This window comes from Dipodomys ordii, unplaced genomic scaffold (assembly GCF_000151885.1).
Source record: "Dipodomys ordii isolate 6190 unplaced genomic scaffold, Dord_2.0 Scaffold46, whole genome shotgun sequence".
Classification (NCBI taxonomy): domain Eukaryota; kingdom Metazoa; phylum Chordata; class Mammalia; order Rodentia; family Heteromyidae; genus Dipodomys; species Dipodomys ordii.
Window position 1 is genome coordinate 10,997,394 of NW_012267262.1, and position 11,314 is coordinate 11,008,707.

The window sequence follows — 11,314 nt, forward strand, 5'->3', positions numbered from 1 at the left end:
GCTCTAGTGGTAGAGCGCTCGCCTTGAGCTGAAGAGCTGAGGGACAGCGCTCAGGCCCAGAATTCAGCCTCATGACCAACCAAAAAAAAAAAATTGATGTAGCTCAATCTAACTTGTATGAAATTATAACTAAGTAGTCCAGTTTTACTGCAAGTATCATTTGGTTACTGTTTAGAACTTTTTTTTTTTTTTTGCCAGTCCTGAAGCTTAAATTTTGGGCCTGGGCAGTGTTCCCAAGTGCCTTTTCCTTGAACCTAGTGCTCTACCACTTGAACCACTTCTGGCTTTTTCTGTGATTTAATTGGAGATGAGAGTCTCACAGTCTTTCCTGCCTGGGCTGGCTTCAAACCATGATCCTCAGAGCTTAGCTTCCTGAGTAGTTAGGATTATAAGTGTGAGCCGCTGGTGCCTGTCTTTGCTTGAAACTTTTCATTGTCAGGATGCCCTGCTAAGTTGGTAAGGGCATACTTGCATCAATGGCTTTTTTTTTTCTTTTTTTGGTCAGTCGTGCAGATTGAACTCTGGTACTGTCCCTCAGCTCTTCAGCTCAAGGCTAGCTCTCTACCACTTGAGCCATGGCCCCACTTCCAGTTTTCTGATGATTTATTAGCGATAAGGGTCTCATGGGCTTTCTTGCCCAGGCTGGCTTTGAACCATGATCCTCAGATCTCAGCCTCCTGAGTAGCTAGGGTTACAGGCATGAGCCACCAGCGTCCGGCACATCAATGGCTTTTAAGGAACAGAATAGAATTCGTTCTGGCCTGTGTCTACCAGCTACCATGTCTTTGTGGGTGAAAAGATTCACCAAGCTGTTTTTAGGACCTTAACTTAGAGGTACATTTTGTGCAGTGAAAAGAAGCAAGAGAAGTAGTGAGGGCAGAGAAACATTGGTATCTTGTCGTCTTAGTCTGAGGGCAGATGACTTCTTTACAGTAGATGTGGCTGTTTCGGGGCATTAAAACACTGTTTTTTGTTTTTGTCGGTCGTGGGGCCTGAACTCTGGGCACTGTCCCCCAGCTCTTCAGCACAAGACTAGTGCTCTATCACTTGAGCCACAGAGCCACTTCTGACTTTTTCTGCTTATGTGGTGCTGAGGAAACAAACTCAGGGCAAGTGAGGCAAGCACTCTACCACTAAGCCACCTTCCCAGCCCTTAACCACTGTTTAAGTGACTGAACTTGGAAGAAACCTGTATGGTCCTATGTCCTCTACTTCCATGCCAGAAAGCCATTACTGTGACAAACTGAAATTATTTCATTGCAGGGTACTGTTGCTTAAAAACAGGTCTCATTGTTTGCCTTGGTTCAAGAAATAGGGAAATAGATCCTATATCTAATGGGAGAAGGTGCAAAGAATTTGTAACGATGTCTACACTGTGTTCTGTGTATATTTATTAGATCATATCAGTTTCCTCTGTGTGTTTGTGTGTGTTTGAATTTGGGAAGATGGAACTATAATTCTAATGTCAGTTAATATGCTTTATTGTTTTAAAGACTGCTTTGGAAAGTTTTCCTGAACTAACAATAATTACTCGAGACTCTAAAGCAAAAACTGGAGGATCAGCTATTTCTAAAATCAAAATGAATGGCAAAGCTTATAATAAGAAAACTCTAAGAACTTCCAAAACAACTGCTAAATCTGCTCAAGTAAGTATATATTGTTTAATGAAAGTATAACTTTTCCAGTTGTTATAATACTGTTCCTGTCTAAACCACTCAAACATGAAAATATTCTCATTGTGTTGTTATTAAGCATGAAAGCTTCTTATATGGAATATTTCTGGCCTGCTGAACAGGGACTCAGTTTTGTTTGATGTTTTTCTCCTATCCCCACATTAATACCTAGTAGGTAATAAAAATATATATAAGTATATAGATTTCTTAAAATAATAAAAAAAGAATTATTCCATTACAATTTGTATAGTTTTAATTTTTAATTGGCAAATAAAATTATATTAGTCATGTATAGCCTGTTTTTTTAAATATGTACAAATAGTGAACTAGCTAACTTATTCATGACCTGTTTGTAGCTTTTTCTTTGGATACATGTGCATGCAGGTGATTATATAAACACTCCCTAAGATTGAATGCTGACTTCCTTTCTGGAAATCACTAAATTAGTATTTGTTCACCTTCACATATAGTAAATGGTTATAGACCTCAGCATTCTGTCAGCATAGCAGCTGCACACCAGTAATATATTTTAGAACTTGACTTCTGGATATCCTCTGCCTCCTTTGGGCATGCACTATTGCTCCCAATCACTTCACCGTAATAAAATCTAGCTCTTGCCTGAGTAAATTAAAAAATGTATTTTGTAGAAACACGTTAAAAAATGCCTAGATATGTGTGTCTAGCTGAGCACGGCAGTGTCAGTACTTGGGCCGGTCAAGAGAATCACAATGTGAGACCAGCACAAAAGTAAATAAAAATAGCTGGGTGGTATTGGCTCATGCCTGTAATCCTAGCTCCTTAGGAGACTGAGTTCTGAGGTTCATGGTTCAAAGCCAGCCCAGGCAAAAAAAGACTGAGATTCTTATTTCTAGTTAATTACCCCAAAATTGGAAGTGAGCTTTGACTCAAAGTGGTAAAGAAAGCACTAGCATTGAGCACAAAAACTTAAGGACATCACCCCACCCAGAGTTCAAGCTGCATGACCAACAGAAAGAGTGAGTGAGTGAGTGAGTGTGTGTGTGTGTGTTCCAAACTTCCAGCTTTTTTCTTTTTGCTTATGTGGTGCTGAGGAATCGAACCCAGGGCCTCATGCATGCAAAGCAAGCGCTCTACCACTGAGCCACTTTCCCAGCCCTGTATTTCAAACTTAGTAAACTTTTGTGTATATTAATACCCTGATCCCTAACTCTGTAAAGCATTTTCATGATTTTTGTGACTTCTGACCAGATATTTTTCTAAGGTATTCTTAGCTCAACTGTCCCATGAAAATATCCATAAACATTTTTTTTTCTTTTTACAGGAGTTTGCTGTTGATCCAGAGAAAATACAGTTGTATTCTCTGTATCATTCACTCCATCATTATAAATATCATGTGTATCTGATATGTAAGAATGAGGTAATTTCATTTACTTAAAAAAGAAATAGCTTTTTCTTTAATATTGAAGATAGTCTAGCAATAGTATTTATGAAACCTTTAGAAAGAATTCTAAAATGTGTGTATTTTGCTTTATCTTTCTGTAAGTAATTAGTACATTATTTTGAGTTGCTGAGCAGTGATTTGGCTCAGATTTTTCAGAGCCTTACTACTACCTCTTGAGCTCTAACTAGTAATGTTTTAACTTTCTAGAACTTGATTTATATTGCCATAATAAATGGCAATTTTCTTTTATAAAGTAGAATGATTCCTCTGGTTTGATCTCTCATTGTCTTATTTCTAAAAATGGCCTCATTCTACTTATTTGCAGAGGTCAATTTTTAATTATAATTTTTAAGTATGACAAATGTAAGTGTTAATTTCATTATCAGTGGTTAAGTTTAGCCCAAACCCATTTGCGATGTATTAGACATTAGTATAAAATGGATTTTCATAAATGTAATCTCATTCTAGCAAAGGAGAGGCAAAGATGGTAATGCAAACTGTTGATATTTACTCTGAGATGCAGAATTGACATCAGTATTGTCATTCGGTTTTTAACACAAATAGAAGAAATTAAGAAAGTTTGAGTCACTGTTCAAACCTTCTATGCCACCATAAATCCAATGATAATAAGGGCAGACTTCAACAGGTCAATTTTTTTTTATTTTAGATTTCTTCTGTGCAGAAAAAAAATGAAGACTTAGGACAGGAGGAAATTGTTCAACTTTGTATGAAAAATGCAAAATGGGTGGAGGACCTATTTGAAAAATTTGGAGAACTTCTAAACCATGTACAGCAGAAATGCTCCTAACATTTCCACAAACACCCCACCATTTTTATAGCACTAATGAAATGGCGGAGGGGGTCATCACAGGTGGTCGTCCAACAGCGGTGCGGGCATGACAGCTTCCATCAGCGAACTTTCACCGGGACTTCGGCTAAAGACAGAGGTGCTGCCACAGATGTCAGTCCTTAGACATCACCTTAGTCCCACCACATTTTTATCCTAATGAATGGTTTCTATTTTGTTAAACCATTGGGTAACTGAGTTTTGTTTTTTACAAATGATGAAGCATGCACTAAATATAACTTTTATTGCCAGAGAAATGACACTTAATTTGATTTTTTTACCCTCCCTAACTGATTAAATGTCAGAATGAGAGACATGGCAGAGTCACCTCCGCTTGAGCCACAAAACCGAAAGTATTGTACATTGTGTAAACAGATCTGGTAGGACATGACATCCTTGTGTGAGAATATCATCAATTTAAAATATAAAATTCAGAAACTGCATTCTGCTTTATGGACTCTTTAACATGTTCAGGAAACTGGATGTGGAATCGGTGCAATTCTATGACTGCTTTTTGTGTCAAATTATATTGTGATGAAAAACAGTGACATACTATTTTCCCTATCACAAAGAAAAGTATTTTCGTTTATACTGTGTCTTTTCCTTTGGAAGATTTTCAGCTGTACATTTTATTTTACTAATAGTTGTATTTTTCACAAGGAAAATGCTGTGGTTATAATTATGCCTCTATATCTGTACTGTACTTCATCGTTTTCAGTAAATCCTATTTAGTCATATGTCAAATATCTATCGTGAATTCTATCTTGAGGTAATCATTTTTGTTCATGCAGGTTTGTTCCAGTGTTACTCACAATGTGCACTCAGTGCTAGAATTAGTTTAGCTTTATATATGGGGCTGTGTTAAACACTGCAGCAGTTTTCTTAATTCATTTCCATAAATTTTTTACTAAATTAGCACTTGATATAAACTGATTTGTCAAAGTAAAAATCTGCATGATACATGTTGAAACATGGAACTAGTAATCAGATAATATGCAGTGCTACGAACAGCTTCCCTAACTTAGAACTGGAAATGGAATTCTCCTTTTGGTGCCTTTTAACCTTTATACACACTATCGTAGCTTTCTTAAGTTCAATAGCTAATATTCCAAGCAGTTTAGCTGAGACAGTGAATATACTGGTTCAACAAGACCTTATATTTCATTTACATTTGCCAAACAGGATGCCTTATTTGTTTATGGAAAAGATTTACTAGTGTCATTCTAAATTATCTCCTGTTTTAGAAGTCAAAGAAATTGTAGTCATCATACTTTTGTTTGTTTTACCACCATTTAGTGCCTTAAATCCTGTCAAGAAAAAGCGTTACTGTTCAGTGCCCAAGTAAGACATGCTTATGTGGATATTTCTAGTATCTTAATATTGAGTTAGCAGGCCAACTGGAGTGGTCAAATAATTGAATATGCCACTTGACTTGAGAATAAAACATTGTAGCATTGGGTAAAAATGAATATTTGAATTAAGCTTACATATTTATTTCTGAAGGTTATTTTATTGAAAGCAATAATTCTTAGTGCTTGTACCTGCCATTAAACAAAGTACTCAATAATGGAAGTTTCTTAATGGTTCAAATGTTCCACTTCTTAAAGTTCTTTTTTAACTTATTTTGTAAAACGAAAGTAACCATTAGATTTACTTTGCCTAACTCATATAAAAGATGCAGAGAATATGCACAGTGGAAGAATCATAAAATTAATTTTACATATGGAGAAGAGCAGGAAGCAGCCATATTTCTTTCTTGTTAGACTTGGCTTCCAAAGTGCAGAATAGGAAGCTACATTTCCCAACAGTGTGGTAGATCTTCCCATTACTTCCCTGGCTTACCTTGAAGAATAGATGGTTTTAAGTATTTTTAAAACTCATCATGCATTTGAGTAACTTGAAGTAGATGACCGAACTTTAAGCCCATGGACAACAAAGATGTTTCCTTAAATTTTAATCTTGTTTCCCATAGAAAATAATCTCTTTCCTTTTGGACTGCAGTTGTCCTCAAAGTGTTTACAATTTTAGTTGTGTTAGCAAAACACATGTTTTCATAATGAGAGGCCAAGTCCTATAACACTGACTCAGAGAAACAGACCCTGTTATTCAGATGCACCATCTTGCTTGTTCCATATCACATAGGAGAACATCAGCCTCAAGCCTTAGAGAAAAGTGGGACTACACACAAGAACTTCTCATATGAAGTCACATAAATATAGTTGGTTAGCATTACATTCCTTGCCAGGGCATTTGAAATTTATAATATAGGAATACTGTTAGGTTGTAAATAGACTTACAGAGGTAAAGCATATGTTGCTATAACCGAGGAAAATATTTTTAAGAAAGATTGGATTTTTCCTACCTATAGAGATCTGGAAATAATTTAATGTAAAAAGTCATTATGTGTTGGTATTCATTACTAGTTCAGATGAGTGGTTGGAGAAGGCTTTCTGGCCACTTTCATTAAAAGTTCCAGTTTCCACTTATTTGATCACCTTCGGAAATCATGATTTTATGACTTAAGCATTATTGCAGCAAGTTGAACTAAGAACTCACTTTTCCTTTGAACCTATGCCATAGGAATCACTGGTCTTACAGGAGGAAATATAAATTGCATTTTATAGTAGTGAAGAAGATTTCAGATTATTTTAAAATTCCAAATTTCTGAATGTTCATGGGTAGACTCAAGCATTAGGACTGTTGCCAAAATGTCCCATTTAAAACTATAACTAGCCTCATAGTATACATATTTAAAGCAGTTTTATTCCAGCCCATGTCTGTAACCAGTGCAGCAGCATTGTTTATTGAAGCAGCTTTCCGAAAAGTTGTTTCAGTTGTGTAAGTGATGAATTTTATTGCAGTGGTACAATAGGATTTTCATTTTAGTCTTTATTTCCATCTGTTTTACAAAAATACTTTTCAGATAGAGTATAATAGCCCAGGAAAGCTGCTTCTGTGTCAGATATACTTGACACACAACTGCACAAATGAACAATGTGTATACTACTGTGCATTAACTTACATGCACAGCTTTGGACATCTGTGTTCGCAAATGCATGTTACTGCAAATCACATTTATTTGTAAGTGACAATAATTGAAGTTAAGGATACAAAGAAACTTGCATTTGTAGTCCAGAGTTTTCAATTGGTCCATAATACAATGTATGGAAATGTGAATGACAATTTTGTATATTTGTTTGTTACTAACTCAGATCATTAAAATGAAAGCATTTTTTTAAACAACAAGATGAGAATGTTTGTTTTATTTTAAAAGTCAAGTCTTTAACTCCCATTGCTTACATAGGAAATAGGAAATAATGTTCCATTTGCCCCTATAAATACTGTTTTACTAAAATAAATGCTAAAACTTTTTTATTATTCTCTCTCTTTTTTTTTCTATTGTGGGGCTTAAACCCAGGGCCTGGGCACTGCCCCTGAGCTTCTTTTGCTCAAAGCTCGCACTACCACAGTTCCACTTCCAGTTTTTGAGTAGTTAATTGGACATAAAGAGTCTGAGGGCCCTTTTCTGCCCAGGCTGACTTCAAACTGTGATCCTCACACCTCAGGCTCCTGAGTAGCTAGGATTATAGGTGTGAGCCACCAGCACCCTGCTAATAACTTTTTTTTTTTTTTTCGGTCAGCCGTGGGGCTTGAACTCTGGGCCTGGACGCTGTCCCTCAGCCCTTCAGCTCAAGGCGAGTGGTCTATCACTTGAGCTACAGCGCCACTTCTGGTTTTCTAGTGGTTTATTGGAGATAGGAGTCTCTCCTGCCTGGGCTAGCTTTGAACCGCGATCCTCAGATCTCAGCCTCCTGAGTAGCTAGGATTACAGGCGTGAGCCACCAGCGCCCGGCTGCTAATAACTTTTTTAAAATATTAAAGACTGAAGTATAGCCCAAAGCATCCTTATGTTGAATTTTCTTACACAACTTGTAAAATGTTGTGGGTTTCTAAACAAAGTTATAATGCAACAGTATATGGCTCAGCTTGTGTTGTCATAGATGGTAACTTCAATAGACAGTATTGGCTGAGCTGGGAATGTAGCTTAATGGTAGATTGCTTGCCTAGCATGCATGAAGCCCTGGGTTCGATTCCTCAGTACAACATAAACAAAAGACTGGAAGCACTGTAGCTCAAGTGGTAGAGTGCTAGCCTTGAGCAAAAGAAGCCCACAGACAGTGCCCAGGCCCTGAGTTCAAGCCCCAAGACTAGCTGGCAAAAAAAAAAAAAAAGACTTAGATGAATTTCATAACCATTGCTGATACTTCAGAACATGCTTAAGAACTTCTGTCCAAGTACTGATGGCTCACAACTGTAATTATGGCTACTCAAGAGACTGGGACCTCAGGATTGTAGTTCTATACCAGCCTAGGCAGGAAGAGCTGTGAGCTCAAGTAGTAGAACACAAGCCTTAAGCTGAAAAGGCTGAAGGACAGTGCCCAGGCCCCAAATTCCAAGCCCCAATTGTAGCACACACACACAATTGTGTGAAAGTACCAGTTTTCACCCGCTCATATCTTTTAGTATCATCTGAAAATAACATCTAGATACTCTTATGTCTATACTGTCTAAGTAAGGTTGCCCTGGTCTACTCTTAAGATCTGTCTTAATCTTCATCTAACATTAAAAAATAGTAACCTTTCCGATCATCAACATTTATTAACTTGTACCTAGTTTTGCTTATAAAAGCTTTGACTTTGTGCTGTTACAACAAAATAAATCTTTAATCAATTACCTGTCAAAACTATCTTTAAAGTTAAGTAACATTCCTGCTTTATTCCCTGTTGGTTGCTGAAACTACTGTTCCTTCTAATATTTTCTACAAAATATTCAAATTACTGGCATTGAAAACCTAAAAGCTCTTAAAACTACTGCTTTGCTAATGTTTCATTATTGTCTGGTTCTATTAGTATTTTTTTAAAAGTACTCTATTGCAGAGAAGTTCTCTGGCCTCAATCATTTTACCTTCTCTAGAAAAATGTGATACTTTTGTTTTCCAAACAAAAATACTTTATTACTAATGAAAATAATAGAACTACTCATGCATGTTGGTAAAAGAAAAAAAATGAAAGGTTAAACAAAAAAGTGTGAAGAAAAGGATAATGCCTCAAACATCTTCAGTTCTTAATATGGGATGAGTCACAAGCTTGGCATTGTGCATTTCCCCTTTCCTATAACATCCCTTTAAGTTAATTGCTAAAATCTAGACATAACCTGTGTTAACTGAAATAAAAAGCACATTCCAAAGTAAAATTTAAATGGTCTGGGTTTGTTTTTTTTTTATCATTTTGAGTTATATACATGTCTATTCTTGAGCTAGGTGAATAATTTAGAGCTAGTTGGTTTCAAATTAAAGCAATATAGAATTACCTATTGGTTTGTTGCTAAGCCTTATCTATTTTTTGTGATGTTAATCAGGAATCAAGAAATTGCTTTGTGAACATAATTTGGGTTTTACAAATATCTGTGATGCTTAGGAAGATTATGGTTTGTACCCAGTGCAAACAGATTTTCTTTGTTTTTGAGTCCTTAAATATTTAAAATAAAGCAACATTTACCTTCCATTGTCTTTTCCTGCTTTACAACCTTTCCATGTCTTTTGTTGTTGTTTTGTTGGTCATGGATCTTGAACTCAAGGCCTAGGCCCATCCCTGCATTTTTTCTGCTTAAGGCTAGTGCTCTTCCACTTTCAGCCATAGCACTATTTCTGATTTTCTGGTTAACTGGATAAGAGTCTCATGAGAACTTCTCTGCCTAAGCTGGCTTCTAAAGCAGTCCTCAGAACCCAGCTTTCTGAGTAGCTAGGATTACAGGCATGAGCCACCAACACCCCACCATGTGTTTTTTGTTGTTTTTTGTTTGTTTTGTTTTTTGTTTTTGTAAAGATGCTGTACAGAGGGGTTACAGTTACATGAGTAAGAAAATGAGTACATTTCTTGTCAAGCATGTGCTTTTTAAAATTGTTTTTAACCTATCCCTCACCCCCCCTTTTTTTTTTTTTGTCAGTGTGGGGCTTGAACTCTGCTGGGGGACTTTCGTTACTGGGGAGTGTCAGAAGCTTAAAAGGTTCAGTAAGTGGGCTGGGAAGGTGGCTCAGGCCCTGAGTTCAATTCCTTAGCACCACTTAAGCAGAAAAAACCAGAAGTGGCGCTGTGGCTCAAGCCTTGAGCTGAAGAGCTGAGGGACAGTGCCCAGGCCCAGAGTTCAGGCCCCACGACCAACACAGAAAATAAATAAATAAATAAAAGGTTCAGTAAGGATTCTGCTGGGTCTTGGAGGTCAAAGGACTTGACAGCTAGAGAAGGAAGATTTGTTGCTTAGCTCCTTTTTGCTTCTGTTCTGATATTACAGGAAGTCTGTCCTGAGGCATGCTATGTGAAGTAGCCTCAGTCTAGTTCTTCATTGTGAAGTTGAAGTAAGAAATAGTCTTTGATATTTAGTTCTAGATTGGAATCTTGGAAGAAATGCAAAGAGGTACTTAAAAATGTAGAATAAGCAGAACAGTGGGAATGGAAAGATCTCACATTTCTTGCCATCTTTGTTTGGGATAGGGTCTTTCTATATCCCAATCTGGTTTCAAACTCATGATCTTCAAGCTTCTACCACCCAAATCCAGAGGTTACCCACCCATCTCCTGTTTTATTGCATGCAAGAGTTATTTCAGAATTATTAAGCTGCTACATTTTACACATTTTTTTGTTTTTTGTTTTTGTCCAGTCCTGGGGCTTCAACTCAGGACCTGGGCACTGTCCCTGAGCTTCTTTTGCTCAAGACTAGCACTCTACTACGGAGCCATAATGCCACTTCCAGCTTTTTCTGTTTATGTGGAACTGTGGAATTGAACCCAGAGTTTCATTCATGCTAGGCAAACACTCTATCACTAAGCCACATTCCCAGCCCTCACACACATTCTTATGTACAATATATGTCCATTAGCAATGCTGAGTTCCTCTTGTGACACAAGACAGAAAACTCACGTCATTCATCAATTACGAAATGCTTATGGTCCATATTTAATCTTGTATTTCCAATAGTAAAAAGTACTTTTCACAGTACTTAAAAGGAATATTTTGAACAGATGGGTGAATGAGAGCTTAGAGTTCATTTTAAATCAATTTAAAACATTTTCATACTAGCCTCTTTTAAATAGCTTAAGATAGTACTCTCTCAATGGTACATCTGCCACTTTCCCTTTAAAAGGAAATGTCTCATGGAAATCATCTTCCTCATATAGTGTCTCCATTTTAATTTTAATTTTTGTTTTTATTATGTTGGTCCTAGGGCTTGAACTCAGGACCTGGGCAGTGTCCCTGCGCATTTTGCTCAAAGCTAGCTCTACTTCTGTTTTTTTTTAAATCTTTTTTTTTTTTTTTT

The 11,314-nt window shown here is 36.8% G+C and overlaps 1 protein-coding gene across 1 annotated transcript in view; it reads left to right on the forward strand.

The window, feature by feature from the left end:
* Qser1 (glutamine and serine rich 1) overlaps positions 1-7,183 on the forward strand; it is a 63,434-nt gene extending 56,251 nt beyond the window's left edge. Inside the window, exons 10-12 of the mRNA XM_013019634.1 lie at positions 1,494-1,646; positions 2,974-3,069; positions 3,761-7,183. Of these exons, the coding sequence (XP_012875088.1) occupies positions 1,494-1,646; positions 2,974-3,069; positions 3,761-3,901 (390 nt within the window). The 3' untranslated portion in view covers positions 3,902-7,183. The remainder of the gene's footprint in view (positions 1-1,493; positions 1,647-2,973; positions 3,070-3,760) is intronic.
* The last annotated feature ends 4,131 nt before the right edge of the window (positions 7,184-11,314 follow it).